Source organism: Osmia bicornis, chromosome 16 (assembly GCF_907164935.1).
Source record: "Osmia bicornis bicornis chromosome 16, iOsmBic2.1, whole genome shotgun sequence".
Classification (NCBI taxonomy): Eukaryota; Metazoa; Arthropoda; class Insecta; order Hymenoptera; family Megachilidae; genus Osmia; species Osmia bicornis.
In genome coordinates, this window is record NC_060231.1 from 3,287,816 (window position 1) to 3,314,556 (window position 26,741).

At 39.0% G+C, this 26,741-nt stretch overlaps 1 protein-coding gene across 10 annotated transcripts; it reads left to right on the top strand.

Annotated features, from left to right (window-relative positions):
* The first annotated feature begins 66 nt into the window (after nucleotides 1-66).
* LOC114877994 (parathyroid hormone/parathyroid hormone-related peptide receptor-like) lies at nucleotides 67-26,716 on the top strand. 10 transcript variants are annotated; one of them, XM_046289341.1, is made up of 21 exons: nucleotides 67-514; nucleotides 640-1,313; nucleotides 1,349-3,047; nucleotides 3,139-3,271; nucleotides 4,430-4,890; nucleotides 5,384-7,528; nucleotides 9,223-9,312; nucleotides 9,541-10,021; nucleotides 10,227-10,322; nucleotides 13,881-13,949; nucleotides 16,413-16,512; nucleotides 19,095-19,201; nucleotides 20,145-20,303; nucleotides 21,011-21,105; nucleotides 21,707-22,056; nucleotides 22,607-22,737; nucleotides 22,984-23,069; nucleotides 23,210-23,354; nucleotides 23,508-23,772; nucleotides 24,226-24,392; nucleotides 24,490-26,715. In XM_046289341.1, the coding sequence occupies exons 10-21, from the start codon at nucleotides 13,920-13,922 to the stop codon at nucleotides 24,616-24,618; spliced, it is 1,764 nt and encodes a 587-aa protein (XP_046145297.1). In that variant the 5' UTR covers nucleotides 67-514; nucleotides 640-1,313; nucleotides 1,349-3,047; nucleotides 3,139-3,271; nucleotides 4,430-4,890; nucleotides 5,384-7,528; nucleotides 9,223-9,312; nucleotides 9,541-10,021; nucleotides 10,227-10,322; nucleotides 13,881-13,919; the 3' UTR covers nucleotides 24,619-26,715. The 10 variants fall into 10 exon arrangements, with proteins under 10 accessions (XP_046145297.1, XP_046145298.1, XP_046145292.1 ...); XM_046289342.1 differs by having other exon boundaries at nucleotides 67-1,313; nucleotides 16,416-16,512; nucleotides 24,490-26,716; XM_046289336.1 differs by having other exon boundaries at nucleotides 67-1,313.
* Nucleotides 26,717-26,741: the final 25 nt, after the last annotated feature.

The following is a 26,741-nucleotide window of genomic DNA, read 5'->3' on the forward strand; positions in this document are numbered from 1 at the left end:
AATATGAGGCGTTCTATTTTGGGCTATGATTACGCACCATTAATAAAATAATTTTACCCAGATTTATTTTGTAAGAAATCAGTGAAATGTTTAGACACACTGGAGATTGAAGATATAGAGAATAAAATGAAGCAAACGTCTGGCAGAGTTGGATTCAATGAACTCCAGTAGACAGACAAGGTGTCGAGTTCTAATGTTTAATTCATTGATTCGCATGACAGCCAAGCTGGTACGCAGAGACCAGTCCTTGAATTCAAATTCCGTTTTACGATCCCACTCGTTTAACAATAATTGCTCCAATTCATTAACCAAACGACCATTAACTTCATGAGCCAAGTTTTATTGCAATAAAACGTTGCAATTTAAGGCAGAGTGATAAACAAGCTACCAATTGATCAAGATAATTCTTTCAAAAATTTTAATTAATCATGACTTGGGAGTTTCATGTTTATTTATTTATTTATTAAGAGATTAGATGAGATACCATGTAAGCACAGACAAAAATCAACTGAAAGTAGGTATCTGTTTAATAATTCATTTAATTATCAATATTCTTGCCTGATCAACCTTGGCCAAACACAGGTGTCCTTCAGAAAGTAACAGCAGTCGATTGTTGTCGTTCATTTATCTTCTTTCCAGTGTGCTCTGGAGATTCGAATGATAATCAGAAAATTGTTTACCAAGAAAGAATTTCTATGGCTAACTAGATAAAGCGAACGAGTACCACCCATCGAAACGATTCATTTTTATCAAGCCAGACCCCTCTTCAGCCAGAAAGTGAGATTGGACAACTGGAAAAACTGCGCAGTTCTATGCCATTCGATTATCAGTATTAAATGGCGATAAAGTCCGCTTCAGATGGAAGATAGCCAGATTATGCGTGCCTTTATCAATTCAATTAGACAGATTAATCAATGATGCTGTCAAACATTCTTCTCTCTAAGCCTGGGTGCCATCGATCAAGTGACAACAGTAAAATTATGATGATAAATACTTATGTCACTATTACCCTTCTTTCACCATTGCAATGCCCCAGTGCAGGGGTGTGCAATTGTTTTGGCTCCAGGGCCACTTTGTGGAAGTGGATGTTAGCAGAGGGCCACACCTTTTAAAACGATTGCATTCATTAACTTTTCATTTCAGAAAGGTATAAATTGTACCATAAAATCAATAAATATGAATGAAATAAAACAGTGGCAATTTTATTGGAAATCTGTCTTGGGGGGCCGCATGTGGCCACCTCTGCCCCAGTGCTACTTTACTTCATCAGTTATATTACCAACGTTTAAATAATAGCACAAATGGAACAGCAGGTAAATTACTAACAATACCACCAGTCTTCTCCCAGAGACATTGTTCCTGAGTAAGAGCTGGATAAAAAGGAAAGAAACAATGATGTCTTTTGATAGCAGACAGCATGGCACCAACTCTACACCCATAAAGGAATAAATATCTGGAATTAGCTGATTCAATGCGCAGAAGATAACAATGGCGTTAAGAACAACATCAGAATATTCTTTTCTCTAAACGATAACGAAATTACCGTCCTGATAAATGGATAATCGTCTGCTCGTCCGAGCAGCGCCGATAAAACGAAAGTTGTAGAATTCCGTGTAGATAAACGATACGCCATGACCGCCGAGGGAATTATCGGACGTCCAAGCGAAAGTTTCAGTTACCCTCTCGCGAACTTTATCCGATGCGACGAGAATTGCTCGTGTCAGCCTGGGAAGCATCTCTCTCGACTGTTAGAAACATTTTTCTCGTCTCCGTGGCGCGTCGCAAATAAAAATCCATCGACGCGTGCACGTCTCGTTCGTTTGATCTTCCATTTAACGCCAGCGAGCAGAACCCTGATGGTTCCACTTCGTGCATCGACAATTTTTCTTCCGACGTGTGACTCGCACGAGAACGTCGTTAGTTTGCATGCTGTAAACTCTACAGCAGAGATGAGCAACCTTTTTTTACAACAGGCCAGTTATTATAGAAATTGAAAAATGTTGTGCGGGTCGCATGTGAGAAACATGTGTGATGTAATTTGCATTTGTGTGTTCGTTAGTACTTAAAAATATGAAAATTTCAAAGTCCCAAACTTTTGAACCCGTTGCCAATGGCACTCAAAAATGGCACTATAAAACGAGATAATACAAACGCTGAATGATGAACTGAAATCATCTATTAACAAAATAAGTTTAATTTTTGGAAATAATGGCACCAGTGCCTATCTATGATGTCGACGTCATTTCCAAAAATTAAGTTAAGATACCTGGGGTAAAATAAGGCTGTTGGACACTAGGAATTTTTCAAAGTTAAGATGTAAAATCTTTAAAGGACTCCATGAGAAAGTGTGCTTTATGTATATGTTATATTAGGTGTACAAATTAATTCGGTGCCTTCCTTTTTTTAAATTAATATAGTAACTACAATTATCGATTTTTCCAATTCACAAAAGGGGCGGGAATATATTCGAATTTAAAATAGTTCCTGAGAAAGTGTAATATTAAAAGTACCGAATTAATTTGTACACCTAATCAATTTCCAAGTAGAGATAAGGGTTTCAAATGTATTCTATCTCCTTGCTTCCTTTTTTAATACGATTGCCAAGTCATCCCCCAATATTTGAAAGGACTCGACCTTTCGTGTTGGGATTCGATCGAGGTGGAGATAAATCGTGGCCGAAACGTGCCGAGTCCATTATCACCGTTATCACTAGCCCGCGGTAATATCGTTATCATCGATTACCAAATACTTGCACGTGCTCCACCACTCTTATGTTTCGAGTGGTTCGTCGAACGCTTCAAAGATAATTCTTTCAGCAGTCGCTTTCAACCCTTCATCTTTCTCTCTCTGATAATACCCTCCCTTCGTTTCATTCATTCACCTGGTGTATGGAATTTTCCCTATCAAATGATAGAATGTAAAGCTGTTCCAGAGGGAAAGAGAGAACCGGATGTAAATTTTGTTTATTCGCACTCAGGTTAATTGAAAATTTTCTTTGGAATGAACAGTGGAATTTTTGTTATCCAACAGAGTTCTTAATTAGGAATGTATGTATATCTCTCTTTTTATCTTCAAATTATAAAATACTCTCTGTTGAAAATTTATTTGCAAATTATTAATTGTATTGCTTTGTTTTAGGGAAAGGATGCAGGATCCAATGAACAAATTGGCAATCGCTTTGATCACCGGAGGCTAGATGGAACTTTGGTAAAAGGAAATTTGTACCACAAACATTTCTCTGTTGAGAGCAACATCTATTCAAAGGAACGAGGTAATTCTTCACTCTATCGAAGAGGAGCACTCCGTTCTCTTAATGAGATGAAATGTTTCGCACGTGTGTCCACTACCAAACGCATGTTTGCAGTTGATTAAGGGTACAAAGGAATGTACCTGATTGGTGTGGTTCGGTCGCGACAATTTATTGTTACACGTGCTCGCCGTTTGCTTCAAGATACACTCTGCTAACTAGTCTAACGAAGCTTCCTATCAGGCATGCTTTATTCATCAATCTTACTGCATCAGCTGATGTGTCATTCTTTAATTTTAGAACCAGAGTCTGTTGATACTTTCTGCATCGCTCATTTTAAGTGCAATTAATGATCAAACTACGTTTAGTTGTCTGCAGAGTAAGTTTCATTACTCATGATTATATACATTTTAGTAGGTCCGTGCGTCGCCGACCTTCCGGACGGATTTTTGCTATCCATAGGGGAGCATAGAGGAACGAGTTGACGGAGGAACAGATTTCTTACAACATCACTCACAAGGGAATGGTCAAAAGTGGATGGCAGAGTTGCTCGTCCAGACTATGTTTATTTGAATGAGCATGAAACGAGTTTATAGTGCCATTTTTGACTGCCATTGGCAACGGGTTCAAAAGTTATGGGACTTTGAAATTCACACAAGTACAAATTACATCACACATGCAATTTTCCCTGAAGTTCATCTTAATTGTTAGTAAACATCATCTAATCATCTGAAATTCATGCCTCTGTCACTTTTACACTTAATTTTCACTTCATATTTCTAATCATTTGTACTTAAAAATATGAAAATTTCAAAGTCCCATAACTTTTGAACCCGTTGCCAATGGTACCCAAAAATGGCACTATAAACTCCTCGTTTCAGGCTCTTTACATAATAAACATAGTCTGGACGAGCAACTCTACCATTCACTTTTGACCATTCCCTTATCCAGGTCTCATTACTGCAGAAAAACTTGAGACTTCTTTTTCTACTTTTTTAAAATTATAATTATGAACTCCCCTGGCAACTGGATCAATTCTCAGTGATACAACTAGAACTCATTGTGTTCTTTGTAAACAGTCTCCCAGTTACTCCTTAAATTTTTATCATTTCATATAATTGTACTTTTGTAATTAACGTGACCTCAATTTCTGACCCCATGTATGCTCCCTTTTTTTTCCAGAGCAGAATTCCTGTAAAACCTCCACCCTTCCCATACTCGTTAGGAAACATCAGAGCCCCGTCCATTTGCCATCGATCGAACTTGGAGGCAGCTTTATTGCACAGCCGGGACGTCGTCGCTATTTTTCATCCCGCGGCCAGAATCGGCGGAAAAGCAACAGTTGGCGGATCGCCGGAGGAAGGAAGATAGCAGCAGCGAGCGAGACGACGGTAGAAGTGGATGCGATCGGGGGGAAAAGGATGCAGTGTGAAAAGAGAGAAAGAGAGAGTTGGAAATCGGACATGCGTAAGATCCGACGATATAGAGTACCGGGACAAGGCAGTCGCGCTTAAACGGCGCCCGGTGTCGGACGTGCCAACGCGTTCGCGACAGACCATCGATCTCTGTAGATCCGTAGGAAGCCTCGTTCGTTCCGTAGATCCCTTTAGAACACGTTGAAACAGGAGTCTGTCCGTTGCTAGGTACTACAGCTATTAATGGGGGTTCATTTATCTTTTCTATAAAAATTATAAAATTATGATAATTATTTTAACTGTTGGAAACTTGTTGGTCTTAAAAGTTCTGGTACCACTTTCATTAGTTTCTTTTCTGTTTCTCATTGTGTACTATTGTGACTTACATTGTTTTTAAAAGCTGATAAAAAATTATTTTAATTTTGAAATGTAAGCTTCCAATTTACTATCTTACTTTATTATTATTCAAAGTGTATCTTCTCTTTTCTCCTTCTAATCATTCTATTATACAAAATTTGGTGTGGTCACCAGAGACCACAGTAATTAAAAATTAATTATTAATTGTAAAAATCTGTATACAAAATTTGAATTGTAGAGTCTCTCTGTACGGATTTTCAAGACCTTGAAAAGTTCCAAACATTTCAAATTTCGCCAACCGCGCTTCCATCGAAGATTACCTGTGATAAAGAGTTGAAAAATGTCGAATACTTTTCTTCCATAGAATCCTCCGGGTCTAACCGAAGAGTATAAGAAGTGTTTGATTGGATGTCCTGTTTGAACTACCACAAAGTGCTGCCTGTAAGGACCCTGCTCTGAATTCAAAGAAGAAAGTTGTCCTTAGAGTTTGGCAAGGAACTGAAGAGACTGCACCTCCTTCTTCAAGAACAGAATCTTCAGGAGACTGCAAGTGGCTTATTGAACATTCTTGTTGACACTGGGTCAGCTAATATCTGGATAAAGAAGTTCCTTCAAGAACAGTTAACTCTCTTCTAAAATAGTTTCAGCAAAGAATTATCGAGTAAACTTAATGTCAAAAAGACTGCGAGCGAGCTAACTGAAGAGGATTCGATAGAAAAACAAACAAAGGACTATAAATGGCTGTTTAAACGATTCTGCGAGCATAAAAGTATCAGGTTCCTCTAGTCTGTTCAACAGTTATTGAGTATATCAGTTAGACTCGTTGAGTATCGAGCTAATTTGTCAAGAAGGTAAACGACGGTGGAACGCTGGATTATCCCGGTTCGCTAAAAGCTAGGCGAGCTTCCGGAGACCCGAACGCGACCCGCGTGACGCGGACAATCCAATCCGATTAACGCTGTTTGCTTTCGCAGCATCGAAGCAACGTCGATTGAGCCGGAAAAGCAGAAAAGCCTTCAGGTGACGTCACGCGCTCTGATCGCAACGATAGCCAACACTTGATCCATCAAGATAACAAAACTTCTGAACGATTAGAGGAGCCTTGCGTTCCCCAAAGAAACAAACAAACAGATTGGCAAGGTGCTTCTATTCGCGAACAAGATCAAAATCAAAACAGACTGCTTGAGATCGAGCGAGGTTGTTGAAAAGATTATTTGTTTATTTATTTATCTCCGAGACTGTTTTGTATACACTTAAGCTAATAATATTGATTAAGCTGCGTATTTTGTTATTGATAGGTGTGTGATTGTTAAGTGTTCATTGTGCCAGCAAAGAACTCGGTGTAAACCGCAGAGGACAAAAGATAATTGAAGAAAACATTGAGCTGGAATCGTTGAATCCTTCAGGGGAGCCAGGGTTTTAAAAAGTACTTTCAACTGCAATTAGCTGCAATTTAAATTGTTCAAAGCAGAGGGCACTAAAGAATACTTTAAGCCACAAATTGGATCCTTTAAAGCAGTAGTGGAGTATAAGAGAGTGAAAAAAAATACTTTAACTAGTAAATTGGATTTTTTAAAGTCAACCATATTCAAGACACTCAGGGATTCTTCATCAACTGTTTCAAAGCAAAAGAATACTTAAAGTTGGAAATTGGATTTCCTGATACAGCTACCAAGTACTGGAGGTTTGAAGAAAATATTTTGAATCAAACTTCCTTGAATTGCACTTTGCAGATATTTCAATTGACCACTTAAAGAGCAAGGGTGACCAAAGTAAATTTGATTTTTGAAAGTCAACTATATTCAAGACACTCAGGGATTCTTCATCAACTGTTTCAAAGCAAAAAAGGATTCCCTGGTGCAGCTACCAAGTACTGGAGGTTTGAAGAAAATATTTTGAATCAAACTTCCTTGAATTGCACTTTGCAAATATTTCAATTGACCACTTAAAGAGCAAGGGTGACCAAAGTAAATTTGATTTTTGAAAGTCAACCATATTAAAGACACTCAGGGATTCTTCATCAACTGTTTCAAAGCAAAAGAATACTTAAAGCTGCAAATTGGATTCCCTGATGCAGCTACCAAGTACTGGAGATTTGAAGAAAATATTTTGAATCAAACTTCCTTAAATTGCACTTTGCAAATATTTCAATTGACCACTTAAAGAGCAAGAGTGGGCAAGTTTCTTTTGAAATCGTGCATCGGCAACAACCGGTGGACTGTGTTGTTAAAATTGAAGCAAGTTTACGAGCAAGCGGAAATAGCGAACGATCAGAGGTGGAGAAACGACAGAGAGCATCGCGTTCCTCTTCTTTGTGACCGATACGCTTGCGAACGCGTGTAAACAGGTGTCACCGAGCGTTCCGTCGTCGCTTTTACGGACTTTTGAAGAAGCATCACCGAACGAACGCTGAACGACTTCGCACTCGTTGCCAAGAGACTTTTACTGTCCATGGGAACTGCAAGCTGCATGGGAGATTTTCTGGAACCTCTCTGAACGACCATTACCAGTGAGTGCTTGCTTTATGTTCTTATGTTTCTTTCAGGCATCAATGTGCCAGCCAAGGTTTATTTTATATTGTAAAAATTATTGATGGAATTATATTGCAATATTTAATCCACAATACACAAGCTGGAAAATCGATAAAGTGTAATTAACACTTAATCATAAAAAAACAATGAAATAAAAAGTTAATCATCTCGCCTTAAGAAATTGTAACAAGAATATAAAATACTTTTTCATACTGTGTGTTTTAAATTAAAATTTATTTTTCTAAAATTAATTGCATTCTTTCTGGTTTGATGAAACTCTTCCTTTGGTCTCTTTGGCGATGAGTAATTCAAAGGTCGTGAATTTTTAAAAAATTCGTTACAACATTTCACAGTGGAATAACGCAATTTTCATATTTTAATCCACTTTTTTAGATGCGCATAGTTTAGGAACATCCAAGTGGTTCAAACTGTTTTTAGATATCTGAATGATGTACTTGAGATGCCGCTAGCCTGCTGTGCTTCTGATATTTTATAAATAAACTTTAGAGGCCAAGATCCGTTGCTTGTAATCGTTGAAAAGGATCTGATGATGTATTAATTAACGATGCGCCTGGTAATGGCATGTAAAGTTGCAAAATAACGTATAGTACACCATTCCGATGGTATTAAATCACGTGGAAGTATAAACTCGTACCAGTCGTATTACCGTACATTAATTCGACAACGGTTCTGCCGATTAAACATTTAGAGCCAATCAGATAGCTGCTTAGTCGTAATCCGCCAATCGCAAGGCGCGTTACTTCAGCTCCTAGGCAAATGGGCCAGATGCATCTGATAAAGCCACTTACATCACGCGAAGGCCAATCAGTCTGCTCTTGAGCTTCGAAGAAGCAGGGCTGTTTTTTTTTTTTTTTTTTTTTTTTTTTTTTTTGCGATTGGTTTTGAAAATTTTTTAAAATTAATAAATTTTTCACTGATAAAAACATTAGCGATTAATTAATTTTGCAGGATGCAGGAAACGAATTAACCCATTAACTGCCAAATTTTTATTTAACATTTTATTTAATATAATCCTATTACAAGTAATAAAAAAAAAGATATATTCCAATCTTCATTTCAGGATCGTAGCAGCAAATGGGTTAACTTCTTAACCTATTAATAGTTAGATATAACAGTGCTAATTTTCATTGAACTTTGAACTTCAAATTATTTTATAATACTTTGAAGTCATGAATTTATTTTGCGTCAATACATGGTGTACTTTGCAGAGAAGGCAGAAAAAATTTTTCAGTTTCTGATTTCTAGGTCATTCTGTACGCAAGCCTTAAAAGGAAATATCTCCCAACATTGTAAAAAGGAAATAGTGTAAAACAGAGGAGGAAAAATCGACCCGGTTTCCATGAAACTTAATACGTATGTTTGGGTACATGAAAAAGAAATTATCTATTAAATTCCAGCCTTGTTTTATTCTCGCAGTGGAATCAGTCCGAGTATAGTCAGCCACATTATCCTAATTAAACGCAAGGCTCGCGTGAGCGTCGAGTTAATGTTTCTTTTAAATCCAATCTTTCAGAAAATAGAATCCTCGTGTCTGGAAATAAAAAAGGAAACGCGGAGTCTCTTCCAAACGCTATAAATATGTATTATTTTAAGAGGAAAGTTTTCTGCCAAGTTTAGAATTTCAAATTAAATGGAGCTTGTAATTTTTCAGTTAAAGGATGCAGGCGATTAATTTCCATATAAAGGTCGCCGGTCACAGCTCGCTAATCCAATCAATTCTTCAATGGAAATCCTATCCCAGGTGAATGTTGATTTTCGAAAATTTCCTGCTCGAATTGCACGGTATAGCTCGCTTCTATTACCTGTTTATCATGAAAATTTTCCAGGGAAAAGACAAAGGGCTTTAATCCCTCCCTCCACGACAATTTTCAACAGCTAATAACGAAGCAATTTTATTCATATAAATTCTTTTTCACTTCATTCTCCTTCAACTCAAACATAACATCATTCTGTTTTGTTTATTTTTCAGATTTTAATCCCTTATCTCACATACCACAGCGTCCAAAGCAAATATCCAGTGTTGGACACACCAGAAACTCCCTCTGATAACAAAACAATTCACCTACACTCCACCCACATCTCTCCACAGAAATAAACTAACAAGAATCTACCGACAAGTTCTTCCAACATTTTCTTACTTCAGAAGGGAATTAAAAGGACGAAGGGTGAGGAATCAAGAAGATAGGAAAGGTTACAAAGCTGGTTTTTATTGTTATAAGATGTGGACAAGTGAGTCATGGTATTAAGAGAGAGACCCGCCTTTGTTGGTCGTCGAGGGTATTAATTAAAGAGATGACACATTGCGGAGAAAAAGCAATTAATAGCAGCCGATGGCGAGTGGTGTCATCGGCACTTTACTTCAGTCCTGTTGCCTCGTGTGTGCTCACGTGTCACATATTGATCTCGCACTACACCCTATAAATGTGTGATTGTGTGTGTGCGTGACACGGGTGTGTTAAAGTATCTATTAAACAACTTCCTCGATTACCTGGTTGAAATCATCACCTTGCGAACACGTGACTCTTCGAGACCATCGATTCCATTCGCCTGATGCTTTCAACATTTTCCAATATGAAAATCCAATATCTCTTTTTATGTGCCCCATGAAATTCAAAGTAAGCCGAGATTAAATGTAACATAATTTCTTCTTTGCAGAGTGTTTATCCCCACGATTGCGCTATAAATTGAGGTGAATTAAAAAGGGAACGGTAAAGGATCTCGTGTTTGGTGAAAATTGCAAACGTTAACACGGTACGTCGACAGTCTCCTCCCGGTTATTTGATGAAAGGAGGATGTAATTGCGGTCAGATTAAAGTTCAGCAACCCCGTCGCTCGAAAATATCTAGAGTAGTCCGGATATAAACGGGGAACCAGTTGCGAACACGAGGGGTTGTTTCCGACAAATCTACCATAACAAGCTGCTAACACGAGCCATAAACGATATCTCCGACCCGTTTCAACTCTTTCAATAATATTTTCTTCGACAAATTGCGCTCCAAGAATTCTACAAACTGGCAGAAAAAATTGAGAAAAGGGAACGAATGAAAATTGAAATTATTTATGGATTAAAAAATGGCACTCAAGTGGCTACACTGGAATTAATTCTGGACATTTTTAAATTTTTACTTAAATTATTTAATATTTTATATTCTAATCATTGTTTTCTAATTTTAGGGCGTTGCTTGTATAAAAAAATCAGTGAAAGGAGCATTTACAACCATACTTTCAATATACAATAGAAATTACAATCAAAGGAGGTAGAAAAAAATTAATTTCATCCTGTGATTGGCTATTTAGATTAGATTTTTAAAAATTAACAAACACTATAGATTGCAATAAAAATATTTAGCATAGCAGAATATACATTTTCTGTACAAGTATGAAATGATGAATATATTTATTCAAAGTGTCCAGAATTAATTCCACCAGCGTATGATGAAGCTCGGCTATGAAATTGTTTAATTAATCTTCAACTCGATCGCATGCTTCATTTCGTTTCATCAATTATCTAATTTTGTTCCCGGAATACGAAGGAACTTGAATCAACTGAAAGTCAGATAAATGGAACGAGCCATAGTTACTGTCAATTTTAATTAACTTCACCTCCTAATGTATACGATGAAACTGTACAGTTATTCGTAAGCTGTTTCCCATTTCTGACTAAGCTAACTTTCAACATTTTAATTAGCTTTTTGAATAGTTCCGGTAGCTCGAACAGCTTCTGAGAAAAATACTGATTATAAAGTTTCATTGGTATCTACAAAACAAACTGGTCATCGCGATATCTCGTTTGAAGGTTTTTTCTTCGTCTCTTAAAAGCACCTTCGTTAAACAGCAATAAGAAAGTTATTAAGAGTCTGAATTCTTCGAAGTTGTCTAATTAAACTGAAAAATATTATCAAAATATTATGATTTAATTAACAACGAGGAAAACATGTAAAAGAGGTCGCGAAAATCGAGCAAAAGGGAAGAAATTTTTAGCTTCAATAATCGACTTATATGTCAAACAAACATCACTCTTGAAAATATGCTATCGATCGAGAGTAACTTGTTCGTATACAAAAACAAGTACAATAAAAATTGAACGAATAAAATAACAGTTTAATTAAAAGAAAACTAAATAACAGAAATCAATCGTTTTATCTGCAACACGCAAATAGAGTGCTATTGTTTGTTACGACCCACGACCAGCCATTTTTTGTGAAAAATATTGATGAAACGTTTATACAGTTATTTTTATTTAACATTAAACTTTGATTTGATATAATATAAGTAGTGTATCTTACAGGGCCGGCCCTGGGCCTAGGCAGACTAGGTGGCCGCCTAGGGCCCTCTAAGGTCCAGGACCAACCCTGGGTCTAGGCAAACTAGGCGGGCACCTAGGGCCGACCCTGGGTCTAGGCAGACTAGGCGACCGCCTAGGGCGCCCCCAAGGTCCTGGGCCGACCCTGGATCTAGGCAGACTAGGTGGCCACTTAGGGCCCCCTAAGGTCCAGGACCAACCCTGGGTCTAGGCAGACTGGGCCTCCTAAGGTCCAGGACCAACCCTGGGTCTAGGCAAACTAGGCGGCCGCCTAGGGCCCCCTAAAGGTCCAGGGCCGCCCTTAGGCCTAGGTAGACTAGGCGGTCATCTAGGGTCCCCTAAGGTCCAGGGCCGACCCTGGGTCTAGGCAAATTGGGCGGCCGTCTAGGGCCCCCCAAAGTCCAGGATCAACCCTGGGTCTAGGCAGTAGGTGGCCGCCTAGAACCCCCCAAGGTCCAGGGCCGACCCTGGGTCTAGGCAGACTAGGAGACCGCCTAGGGCCCCCAAAAGGTCTAGGACCAACTCTGGGTCTAGGCAGTAGGTGGCCGCCTAGAACCCCCCAAGGTCCAGGGCCGACCCTGGGTCTAGGCAGACTAGGAGACCGCCTAGGGCCCCCATAAGACGATCTTGCGTCTAAGAATGCAAGAAGAGTAACATTTACTTGAATATTAATCTAAATTAATTATACAAGCTTTAATGTTAATTTTGTAAATTTTATTTAAGCTACTTTTTTTATGTCATATATGTGAAGGGGCCCCCCTAGGACCCTCGAAATCTCAGAGCCGGCCCTGGTACCTTGATACTTTTATGCCATGAATTTCAATATTTGAAAATCAAGGGTGGGTATGCAGCGCCCTGAAAAAAATCCTCGAAGGGAATTAATTCAACAGAAAGCTCGTCAGCATTCGAAGCATTGATCCAGCATGCATAACGGGAAGTAATATCTCCTGAATTCCCAGTGACATATGCCTGTCAGAAAATGCCATTGAACATCGTTTTATCGAACATTCGCAACCTCTTCTAATCCTCTTCATTGGAAATCCACCAGGCGCACTGCTGGTGTTTGTCATTCGTGTTCCGTCGAGAGGAGACAATAAAAGCAGACAGCATCTCGTTGGTTGACACCGGCCTCGTAAAAAGCCGGCTGCAAAGCCCCGGCGATAATAAAGCTTGGTAAACGACAATGATTCACCGACAAATCTGGCCTTATCCAACGGATTTACGAGGAACAGCACTGGATTCCGGCTGAAGCCACGGGGGCCACACACTTCTGGGCTTTCGTTGCGTGTTACGGACACCGGAAACGGGGTCACCAACTGTACAATTTGCATAAAAGTACAAGGATTTCGACACCATTGCCATTTTCTACTTGGCAAAAAAAATATTTTTCAAACTGATATTATTTAATTAATTTATTAATTAATGTCACGTACGAATGATCAAAAGTATAACGAGAGAGTCAGAGATGGAGTTTACGAACCGCTCTAGTGTTATTGGCACAAAGGTGTAAACTTTTTTTATTTCACACATGTGCAAACTTTTCTAATTATTGTTCAACTAATTCTCTGCTTTTTGCGAGAGCTTCCTATTGCGTAAAATGTAGGTTGATAGCCGGTTAATAATTCAAAGGAAAAAGGGCGTAACCGTGCGGTTGAAAGGGGTGACCTACCCTTATTCGTTAATAAGGAGTTCATAAAATGGCAAAGAAGGGTGTGGCACTGTGTTCCCTACAGCCTGTCGCGTGGCCAATTTTGGGAATCGTGATTTCGTTGATTGCTTCTTCGCTATCCATTTAATTATCAATTATCTTTATAATTTAATTATAATTATTAATTATCAATCCCTTTATCAAGGGAATTCTCTAATGTTTAATTCAATAACAAATTGATGTCTCTAAAATGAAATTCTCTGAAATATTTATAATCAAAGTTAACTTTATGAACAAAGAATTTTGTTGCTCGCTCGAGGTAAAGATTAATTAATTAAAAAAATTTAATCTGTTTCAGGAACAGAGACTTTTTTCAAAGGTGGATCGACAAGCTGTAATGCAACAAAGTGACAAAATGGACGCATACGTAAGTTGCAATTTTAGTCAAGAATGCTTTTGGCAATTTTTTTTACATATTTCCTTTGTTTCCATTCTTTGGGTATATGTACACTGACAAGGAAGGTTAGGGAACCCGGAAATTCCAAAAATTATGAAACTTCGCATACAAGTAATACGACCCTGTTTTCCGTTGGTGCCATAATTCGGTTTTAAAGGGTAAAATTACCCCTTGAAAAAAATTCGGAACTTTCTTTTTTGTGGAATATCTTAAAAACGGTGAGAGATATGAAAAAAAAGTTTAAACAAAAGTTGCACAGTTCTGTTGTGTTTACAAAATGGCGTCAAGAAAATGTTGGAGGGGAGGGGTAACTAAAAAATTATGCACTTTTCAAAAATTTTCTTCACGCCATTTAGTAAACACAACAGAACTGTGCAACTTTTGTTTAAACTTTTTTTTCATATCTCTCACCGTTTTTAAGATATTCCACAAAAAAGAAAGTTTCGAATTTTTTTCAAGGGGTAATTTCACTCTTTAAAACCGAATTATGGCACCAACGGAAAACAGGGTCGTATTACGGATGACTTACTGTACTTGTATGCGAAGTTTCATAATTTTTGGAATTTCCAGGTTCCCTAACCTTCCTTGTGAGTTGCATTGAACTTGTCGCAGTGAAGTTGGCTACAAATCGGCTCACCAACGCTGCGTGAATGCGTTAGTGAATTTGTATCCAACTTCACTGCGACAAGTTCAATGCAACTCATCGTACATACACTAGAGATGCGCGGCCCGACTATTCGGGTCGGTTCGGAAAACATCGGGCGCGCTCGGGCGGGTGGTCCAATGCATACGTGCAGTCGGGTAGCGCGACTGTTTCGAGTCAGGTCGGACAAGGTCGGGCAGGTTCGGACCGCGGGCCGCGGTCCGCGACCCAACTTTCATGTTCGAACCTGCCCGACGTTATCCGACCTGACCCGAAACAGTCGGGCCACCCGACTGCACGCATGTATCGAACGCCCGCCCGAGCTCGCCCGATTTTTTCCGAGCCCGCCCGAGCTCGTAATATCGGGTACCCGCACATCCCTAGTATACACAAATTTTTCATTAAATTATCCTTTGCAGGTGCCTTTGAAACCCTGTCAGAGTTCCCAGTAATTTCCGCCGGAAATTTTGCCGGAATTTAAAATCCAGAAAACCCAATTAAATATGAATATAATTACTGACGATATTAGATACACTGGTGTAGTAGTAAGAGGAAGAAAAAATTCCTGAATAATTTCAAAGGGAAATTCCTGAAACTCCCAAAGGAAATTCTCGGATACGTAAACCGTAATGTCGTTCAAGTTTCAGTTTGAAACGAAGCGAAATGGAAGAAACGAAAACGTAAGAATGTTGGAGGAATTCATCCTGTTAAATCACTTGGCAGTCGGTTCGCTAGAGAACTCCTCGATTCGATGGAATTCAACGGATATCCGTGGCGAATATTTTCCAATTACAGGCTGAAAAGCGTTGTGTATATACAATATACATAGAGCGAAAGGAGAAAGAATGATAAATAACAGTTCCTTCATTTCTCGGAAAAATATGTATGCATTTCATACCTAGTGTTTGCTCAGAAAATATTTTTACAAATTGTACCATTCGTTTCTGTCATTCCGTTCTTCGGATGAGCTCTTCTTTCATTCGATTAAATCCTCGACTTACTTCTGATAACTTTTAGAATCAATCGAACTTTCTTGTTGAACGAATAGCTTGCAGAAATTGATACATGTAATCCACTGTCATCTCATGTAAGATATGTTGGAGATATAGAAACATAAGGTCGAAGGTTAAAGGAGAATGAGTGGGATTGTTGCTTTTTGTCTCTGAGGTCTCCAATTTTGTGTGGGAGTATGTTTAGAATTTTCCTTTGGGTTTCTCTTTGAATTTCTCTTTCAAAAATGGACACATAATTTGACACCCTCCAATGAGATAAGATTCCAAGTTCTAAAAAGGGTATTTAAGGGGAATTTTCATCTACTCAATATTTTTAATTAAACTTCAATTTTGAATGAAAATTTGCAGTTATTTTCAAATAATTCCCCCTTCAGGTGTTTCTAAAATCCCTTCCAAGATTGGAAGAACCTTCAGAACCTGAAGGGGTGCCTCAGCCCCAAAAATATTAAAGAAAATACAAAACAGCTTTCAGTGATTTGTTAGCAGATATTCGATGGAATGCAGAGTGTGAAACGTTCTTCAAACAATTCTGTTTTCGATGGTAGTCATAAAAAATGAAAAAATAGATCCCCTGTCTCTGGTGACTTCTTCAATTTATTTGATCTTCAGGCCAAAACCGCTGGCACACATTTGCTTTCCATATTCTAAACTGATTTTAATACCGAATATTTGATAATTGTAACAAAAGAGAGAAAGACGTTTGGTAACAAATATTTCCAATTCGAAATAAAAGCGGCTCGATTTTACCGTGTTTAATATCATGTTTTGTCGTTTCAGAAGAATTTCGATATCACTAATTTAACCAACCAGGATATCCAGAAACGGATTTTGAAAATAAAAGCTGATCAGTGCCACAAAGGAAACATTTCAATGCCGGGTGAGTTTACAAGCTTTGATTTATTGGAACAAAAATTAGAATAACGTATTAATATTTTAACTCGAATTCAATGTCCAGGGTTTATCGCAGGGATGAAAAATAATCACAGGATGTTTGTTTGGAAGTTTGACCGGTTCCCACAACCGTGCGCTATGCAAATTAATTAACAGTAGCAGTTGGCAAAGTTCAGAGTTCGAAGGAACCTTCGACTGCTATATTACCGCCTGGATTAACTCAAACTTGTTGGCAGGAACTTGGCATGCTTTAATTCTCACCGCTTCCTCCAATTAACGCGTTGGAAATACAATATTCCTTTCCCCTGGTGCGAGCGATTCAATGAATTTTCACGAATTCTCGAGTTTCACCGAAAATTCTATCAATAATTTCAAATTAGGGATGCGGGGGTACCTGATGTTACGGGCTCGGGCGGGCTCGGGAAAAATCGGGCGCAGTCGGGTAGCGCGACTACTTCGGGTCAGGTCGGATAAAGTCGGGAAGAGTCGGACGAGCTCCCGCGGACCGCGGTCCGCGACCCAACTCTCATGTCCGAACCTGCCCGACTTTATCCGACCTGACCCGAAACAGTCGGGCTACCCGACCGCAGGTATACATGGGACTCGCCCTCCCGAGCCCGCCCGATGTTTCCCGAACCGACCCGAATAATCGGCCCTATTCCAAATACCCTTAGCCAATTAGCCTTCGTTAAAACAATTCTGGAGGAACTCGAAGAATTACAAGAAAATTTGAGAAATCTCTGGTATCCTTGCTTTGGAATTTATATTATGTTTCCTTTATCTTGTTACCAGAATGGGAGTGTTTCCTGTCTATCATTGTGCTCCTGCGGCGTTCTTGTTTCATAGAAACAAGACACAGCTATTCATTCAGGAGATATACCATTTCAATAATATTCTGGTTGCGAATTGACGAACGGAATCCTGTAGTTAATCATTCAGCGTGTAACAAACGCACCCCATGTACAATACAGCCCACCCCCTTTTGCCACCCTGTTTTCATCGGTTTTGCTCCAAGGGATTTCGATGATTTCGCAGTTTGCCCTCGCATTATCCATTACAATGGAAAATTTATGGAACAAAGTATGCCAGGGGTTGGTTGAATCCAGGGATATTTACAACATCACTGTCCTGTGCAGCTCTGTTACCTCGTTTACAGGCGTCACTGAAAAACGTGCAAATTTTTCACATAAATGGTAAATACGTCCAGCCCTATTCCAGAAATTTATGGGAGACATTTAAAACCGGAAAATTCGTGAGAAAATGGAAATTGCTGCTGACACCCTACGATGGGAATCGAACCCTGATTACTTTGGTTGCAGTCAAGTGCTTAATCCACTTAGCCAAGATGAGAATAGTTTTTTGTTTTTTTATTTTATCTATTTTAACCCTTTGGGCCATTTTTCTATTTCTTATTATTTTATATTTTATTTTTAATGGATTATAAAAAATGACAAATTGTACATAATTTTTTTTTTAATGAACAGGGCTGAATATGGGCTGATGCAGATTCGATAGATTGTAGAATGTCTGGTACGCGGACAAAGTGACCGCATGGACGAACATGCAAATGGCTAAATGTGATTTCCTCTGCATACATTCGAACCTTAATGGATTCCTATTCCTGTAACTTCTGTGCAGCTTGTGTCAAACTCTATACTAGGAATTACAGGATGAAAGCTTTGCGTCCAACGCGTCGGTGATAACGAACAATCATCCGTTTTATGGTCCTGAATCAATTTTCTTTGATGATAAAAGGAGCACGTGGCAAAATTTTTCTACTTTACATTAGCAATATCGATAAAGCGTTTATGTAATAATTTTCTGTAGTCTTTAAGCTTTAAATTGATATATTGTAAGTGATATTTCAAGATACTTTTGTGTCATGAAATCATACTTAAAAGCGTTCTTTAAAGAAAAAGCAATTAACTGTGTAAAGTAGTAAAAGAATTTTTAAAGAATGTAACGAGTTTTTGTAGAAACTGTAAAAGGATGTTAAATTTTCGTGAAAGAATGTTCGCTATAAGATCGCAAGTTTAGGAGTTGAAATTAGTTCTGAAGAAACAATTAATTAATTAAAGGACGATGGTTACTAGATTATCCTTGAACTTTTAGCAAGGTACACGAACGAAAGAAAAGAAAGGTCTGGAATAATAATGAAATTGTGAAGTATCGAATGACAGCAGACATATATTGATACTAATCACTTAATGAAAAATCGATCGGTGCGAAGGTCATCTATTAGCCTTATATTGGAAATTAGCTTCCATTTTAATTATCAGTCCTTCGTCCTTCATCAATTTTTCCCCGAACCTCGCCATGGTAATTAATTAATATTCTAGGAAAAAGAATCCCTATAGAAATACTTATTAAAATATCTATACTTTAGAATTTACAATAATTATTCAATATTATATTTTAAATAGAATATCTACCCTAACGAGATCTGTACTTTCAGTACTATTTTTATGTTACAAAAAAATTGTATTTTGTGGTATGCAAGTGAATTGAAGAGCTTCGTGTATCGTTTCAGTGAAATGTAAAAAAATACCATTGAATTTTGTGAAACAGGATGGTGTCCAGAGGTATGGGATGAAATATTGTGCTGGCCATCGACTGCGCCTGGAGATCTAGCTATTTTATCGTGTCCATCGTACGTTGCTGGATTCGAATTCCAGGTACTGTTTTTGTTACATTTTCCAGGGCCGGCCCTGGGCCTAGGCAGACTAGGCGACCTAGGGCCCCCCAAGGACCAGGACCCCCATAAGACGATTTTGCGTCTAAAAATGTTTACTTGAATCTAATATTAAAATCTAAATTAATTATACAAGCATTAATGTTAATTTTATAAATTTTATTTGGGGAACTTTTTCTTATGTCAGATTTGTGAAGGGGCCCTTTTTCGGAGCTCGCCTCGGGCCCCAGATATCTCAGGGCCGGCCCTGGGCCTAGGCAGACTAGGCGGTCGTCTAGGGCCCCCCAAGGTCCAGACCCTCTCCCCTAAGGTCCAGACCCTCTCTCCTAAGATCTAGGGCTGCTCCAAGATCCAGACCCTTTCCTCTAAGGTCCAAGGCTCCCCCAAGGTCCAGGCCCTCTCCCCTAAGGTCCAGACCCTCTCCCCTAAGTTCCAGACCCTCTCCCCTAAGGTCTAGGGCTCCCCCAAGATCCAGACCCTTTCCTCTAAGGTCCAAGGCCCCCCCAAGGTCCAGACCCTCTCCCCTAAGGTCTAGGGCCCCCCCAAGATCCAGACCCTCTCCTCTAAGATCCAAGGCCCCTCTAAGGTCCAGGCTCTCTCCCCCAAGGTCCAGACCCTCTCCTCTAAGGTCCAAGGCCCCCCCAAGGTCCAGGCCCTCTCCCCTAAGGTCCAGGGTCCCCCCTATAATTTTTACTTCAATATTAATCAAAATTAGTTATACAAGCTTTAATGTTAATTTTATAAATTTTATTTGAGCTACTTTTTCTTATGTCAGATATGTGAAGGGGCCCTTATTCTGAGCTCGCCTCGGGCCCCAGAAATCACAGGGCCGGCCCTGACCCCTTTTCCATTAAATAATATTCCCTTAAACATAATCCTTCAGGAAGGTGGTTGCTAATAAATACTAATGAAGTTATTAAATCCAGGCCAACGCGTCCAAACAGTGCATGCCTGATGGCCAGTGGTTTTGGAACAACGGGACCAACAGCCTCTGGAGCAATTACAGCCAGTGTTATCGAAATCCATTAGTAACTTTGGTGATGAAGCTTCCCGGTGGTCAAGATAACAACGATACTCTTATCAAGGTGATTACTTATGCAGAGGACTTAATTCGATAGGGCTCTCTAGTTTCAAAGGGAGATCCATGTAGGGTACTGGCACAAAGGAGTCGCCTCAAAGGAGAAATGTTAAGGGAGTTAGTTGTTGTACAAACTTTTCTTCCTGTTCAACAAAGTTATTTAATAAGTTTACAAGGATCAACACGTTATGGAAATTTTATATGAAGAATTCTGATATTGCAGTGTAATTTAAAATGAAGCCATACCAATCAATCTAATTCAATGATTTTTATTTCTGAAAATAACTGCAAATTTTCATTCAAGATTGAAGTTTAATTAGAAATATTAAAATTAGCAATAGAATAGATGGAAATCCTGTTATCCCAAAGAATTCTACAATTCAAGTCATAAATGAAGCTGCAGCAAACAGACGTCCAGTTAATTATTTCCCTTTAAACACCAGCAAAACAGCGGCTCAGAGAGTAGAAAGAAGGGTATAAAAGACCATCAAAGGGTAGTACAGTGTTGATTCAGTGTTGTATTAAATTGCTCATTTGAAGGGAATTTATTAGTCAGGGAAATGCAAGGTCGAACGACTATAGTCGACGTTATTAACGAAAGAGTTAATTTTCCTTCTATTTAGCATCGGGGGTAGTGGTTTATAACGCAGTTAAAGTTACTTAATTGCACGTACTGGCTAGTAAACAGCCTAATTGTCGTTAATGATGTTGCAGAAATTTGTCCCAATAGTGAAGACCATTTCCAAAGTTGGCTACACAGTTTCCTTTTTCACCCTGGTGGTCGCCTTTTTCATTCTGGCAGTGATCAAGTAAGTATCTTATAACTAAATCAATCATTCGGTTCTTCATATACAAGGTGTCCCAGAAAGAGTGTAAGCCACTTAAGGGAATGATAGCTAGGGTGATTCTGAACAACATTTTCCTTTGCGAAAATTTTGTTCAAGGCTTCGTTTTTGAATTATTAAGGAAAAACGCTTGGCCAATCAGAGCGCGCGTGGAGCGCGGGCTCAGGGCCGGCGGCGTCGGCTGCGGAACCCGGGCCTGGCCCTTGGGACCCCGCTAGTACAGCAGGAGTTGACAAAATAAATAAATTGAACTGATTCGTTGCTTAAAATGAATAGAGAACCTAATCTCTTGTCACTTGTCATAAAAATGTAAAAAAAGAAATTCTAAGCAACAAATAAAAATTGTATATATTTTTCTATTAAAGCTTTAATATTGGAAGTGCTGATGGGAGAATAATTTCTAAAATTATTCCCCATGCAAATACTGAAACAACTCCAATAGAATTCTCATTTATTTTCATTCATAACTGTTTCAATGAACTTTCATGCATTCTTCTGCAAGTTCATTGAAACTCACAGTGTTATTCACTGGTGTTCTAATCCTGGATGGTATCACTACTCCAAGTTTATCCCGAATTGGACGTAGGAAATTGAGGTGTCCTCGTAACATGCTGCACATGCACCTTTTCGCCTCGTTCATGCTGAGGGCGTTCATGGCACTGCTGAAGGACATCCTGTTCGTTTCCGGGATCGCTCTCGCCTCGGACATGATGATCATAAACGGGGAAACCTACTGGCTGGTCGCCGAGGAAAGCACGTGGATGTGCAAAGTGTTCATCAGCTTCTGGCAGTATTTCATCCTGGCCAACTACTTCTGGATATTAATGGAGGGGCTGTATTTGCACAACTTGGTGTTCTTTGCACTCTTCACCGATGTGAACTCGAGCATCATTGGCTATGTGTGCCTTGGATGGGGTGAGAATTCTTCAATCTATTCTTGACCTTACAAGACCTTTCTTTAACTATATGTACATTGGTGGAATTAATTCTGGACAATTTGGATAAAAATATCCTTTATTTCATATTTATGCAGAAAATGTATATTCTACTATGCTAAATAGTTTTATTGTAATCTATAATATTCATACTTAATATTTTCACATGATTTGGTTTGTAAATATTTGAAAATTTTAATTTAAAGAAATCTAAACTTTGTTATTTTTGTTTTTGCAATGAAATTAATTTTTGTCTACCTCCTTTGATGTGTTGAAATTGTAATTTTTATTGTATATTAAAAGTATGGCTGTAAATGGTCCTTTTACTGATTTATAAACGACACTCTAAAATTAGAAAGCAATGATTAAGTAAAAATGTAAAAGTGCCTTCCTTTTTCATTTCAAATTGATCTTGGATGCGTATGTTTGGTCTGGAATATTAATATTCTGTTTTGCGAATTCTTTTTCCTTATAAAATATTTTTATACCCTCCGAGCTTACCAAAGATTCTCTTTGATCTCTGTTTACAGGTCTGCCAGCTATGTTCGTGTCCTGCTGGATCGTCGCAAGAGTAATGCTCGACAACAGTTATTGTTGGACCACCCACGAGTATCCTTACCTCTTTCTTTTGATTCGAGTGCCTACCACGTTGTCCATCCTGGTAAGATAACACAAAGGAAGGGCAGCAGTGAATACCTCTCATCTTTCACATTTTTACTTTGAACTTTTCAGTCCACCCAGACCAGTTGCTCTTTTTTCAGGAAATAAAGCTTCAGGGCATGCATAGAGTTTGTATTTTAAACAACAAAGTTTGGTTTATGGCACAGAAAGCAAGAAATCACAACCTCATCATTCTCAATGCCTCCAAGCACATTTTTGTTAAAACTGGCTCCTTTATGTTCCACAGATCAACTTCGTGCTCTTCGTGAACATAGTCAGAGTGCTTCTACTGAAGCTGAAATCCACGGTTTCCGAGGAAACACAGAGATACAAGTAAGTTCCACCCTAATCTCAAATAAACCCCCTGCTGCTGTATCGTTTGTGGGGACCTAGTTTCTGAACAACTCTGGGAAACTATAGCGTTATTCGATAACGAGCTGCTTCCCGACTGAAAAACTTGGCATGCTTTCTAGGAGATGGGCAAAAAGTACTTTGGTGTTGGTGCCACTCTTCGGTGTCCATTATACCCTGTTCCTGGGGATGTCGTACAGTATCGGTATGAACGAGACCGTGGAAGTTGTGTGGCTGTTCTGCGACCAGTTATTCGCATCTTTCCAGGTATACTACCTTCAATTCACACATTTCATTCCACCCCTGCTGATTGGTTAAACTTTTCATTAATGATTTCCACATTTTCCACTCAGGTCAGTTGATGCATGCCAGTCTCTGTTACCCATTTTATAGCGCAAAATCTGTTCCTTATTTTTCCAGGGCTTTTTCGTAGCTGTGCTGTACTGTTTCCTGAACGGGGAAGTGCGAGCCGAGGTGTCCAGGGCGATCAGAAGCCAAAGATTACCCCGCGTCCGTGGCAGGTGGATCTCCAGACGCTTCACCCACTCGGGAAGTACTTATAGCTGTAACGGTTCGAAACTTGGCAAACGTTCGAAGCAACCGCGTTGGTGGAAAGACCCGTGGCTCTGCTTCCTTCACGACAGGACCGCTCGGCGATCAACTCACTCGATGGCGAGTACACAAGGTGTCCTCTTTATCCTACGAACTCCTCCGTTCTCTGTCGCCTCGCGCGACCTCGTTTCTCTGATCACTCTCACCACGACGAGCTTTCGAGCTTCGCTTCTCATGATAACCGGTGAACATATGATGGACCGACGTAGAGGTATATGGGGGCGCCCGGTGATGCGTAGATTTTAGCATGAGACCTGATGAAATATGTAAAGCAGATGGAAATGGAATTCTCAGTTACCAAAATATTTATATTGTATAATATTAGATAAGGAGTTAAGATTCGACCTGTTAATTCATTGCACGTGCATGCTCATTCTTCTCCTACAAAATTTATTTTGGAATTAGGAATATAATACACCCCAGGTTATAAAATTTATTTAGAACGTGAAGGGTATCTTTTTTTATTCAACAGATATTCCTTTGGATAAAGGTTAGAGGGTGAAAGTTAAAGGGCGATATTTTCCAGATATTGGTACGCGAGGAGGTAGTCTAGCGAGTAGCAGGGGTTATCTGGAGATCGCCGGGAACGCGCAGGGTGCACATCCGGGAAATGAAAGTCAACAACGAGCGAATCACACGTCACCTTTGTACAGCAAATACACGGATCAATCGTTACTATCCTTCTGCTCCAACGTGAGTGCCACGACGCTTCGCGTATCCACGATCCTCATACAATGCACCTCCGTGCAATCGATTTCAATTTTTTTCAATAATATTTCTTTTCCTTCAGGTTTCAGAAGCAACACCGTGCACAGGTTCGAACGTGGAGAGGTTCGTACGAGACCAGCATCGTTGGAGCGACTCAGAGTGCTGTCACCTTGCCTACGAGTTGCACAATTTGCACCATGGCCCCCCATGAAATTACCCCCGTCGCAGGGGCAAAATGATTGACAAGAGTTTTTGATGGAAACACGTACCACTCGGTTACCCAATTCATTGAAAACAGTGCAGAGACTATGAAATTTCAGGGAAAGGATGTTTCATTTATAGCACTGCTCAACAGTCTCATTGACCAATATGAATGTGGGTTAATTACCTGATTAATTTGTTTAATTGATCTAAACTTAGAACACGTATCTACTGAATCTGAATTTAAATGAATCACCTGACTGTGTGATTTAAATTTATGTTAATTATATGACTACTTAATCTACAGTAAGATGGATTACCTGGCTAGTTTAATTAATCTAAATTCAGATGAATCGCCTGACTATCAGATCAATCTAAAATCAGATGAATTACCTGACTACTTAATTAGTTATTGATCAGGTACAATACGCATTCGTGAAAGGACAGAACTCGTGTTAATCGTGACCATCAATTCATTATCCTCCGTCGTTGAATACTAATTAACAGAGAGCATGAATAATACCATAAACCAGGGGTGGGCAATTGTTTGGGCTCGGGGGCCACTTTGGGGAGGCGGAGGTTAGCGTAGGGCTGCACTTTTTAAAATGATTTTATTTATTCGTTAACTTTGCATTTCAGAAGGGTATAAATTCTATCATAAAAATAAATAAATATGAATTAACCCATTAACCGCCAATGTCCCATTTTTGGGACACATATTCAAATTTTTTTTTATTTAGAAGTTGCAGTTATTAAAAGAAAAAAATGGGACATTGACGGATAATGGGTTAAATAAAATAGTGGCAGTTTTATTGGAAATCTCGGTTCAAGGCGGATTTTTCTGTCCTGGCGGGGCACAAAAATACCCTTAGCGGGCCGCTATTTGCCCACCCCTGCCAATAGCATAAACGGTTCTTCTTTTATACCAAAACAATTGCAATCGTGGAATCCTGTCAGCATGTCATCCGTTTATTTTTGTACTCAATTTCTCGAATCCTGAAACATTGTACTGGAACCCTCTAATCCGGATATTCATTAATTAATCCATCCAGATTAACTGGTTCCATTCGCGTTTTTATATTTCTAAAAAATAACTATGTACCTCAAAAGGATCTCGTTTTTATGATGTCCTTCATTGCCCTCATTAATTAGTCCTAAAATAGTAACATAACCTTTTGTACGTAAATAGCAACATGACGTCGTATGATGTATTAAGTATTTATTTGGTGTAATATATTATCCTTTATCATACGTCTGTCACTAACGCCTAGTTACTATTCTAGGATTAAAATTTCTCCGGCATTTTAATTTTTCGAGAAAAGGGCAGTTAGGGAATCCGACGATCTAGTTACCTGATAGTCCGAATTACAATAGCATAACCGAGCCGAGACCTCGTTAAATCGTAGTTAATTTATATAGATATTTTTTTCTCGCAAGAAAATCAGCGTTAATCCCGTTAATCCGAATCGCATCCAATTTGTTTGGATTAACGGGGTCGCGTTGCGCATCGTTTATCTCTTTGTACGAGAATAATTGCATTATCGATCGCGTCGTACGTGTCGCGTTTATGCTGTAAATTTCAAGCAAATGTGTGTTTCTATATACGTGTGGCGTGAATGAGATGGCTTGAGGGTGAAAGAAATATTCTGTCGGGGTGGATGTCCACTCGAGTTTGAAACTCGCGCCAGAAGCTCTCGATAGTCAGTCGACAGTATTCTATTTACTCTCGAGTGGAAACCCACCCTTGGGCTTCCTTTTTATCGAGAGGGAGTGTTGCCTTAATTGATCCCTAACCTAGGGGAGGTAGGGTCTGTCTATATAGTCGCTTCCAAGATTGAAGACAAACAGTGGATAACCCCTCCTCCCAATTATTCTTAACCCAAAGAAGCTTACTTTGCATCCGAGTGCATTTTATGGCAGTCGACGTGTTAATAATAATAATTTCAATAATAAGTATCAGCGATTGCGTGGAATGTTCTTGCGTGGATTCGTCGTCAATTAAATACATAACTGTCGCATAACAAAAATGATAATGTAACGTACAAACGACACGTGTATTATTTATTATAGGTAATTAGAAAGAAAATGGTGGTCGCATGTGTTTGATGTGAAACTTGAAATAAAAAAAAAAAA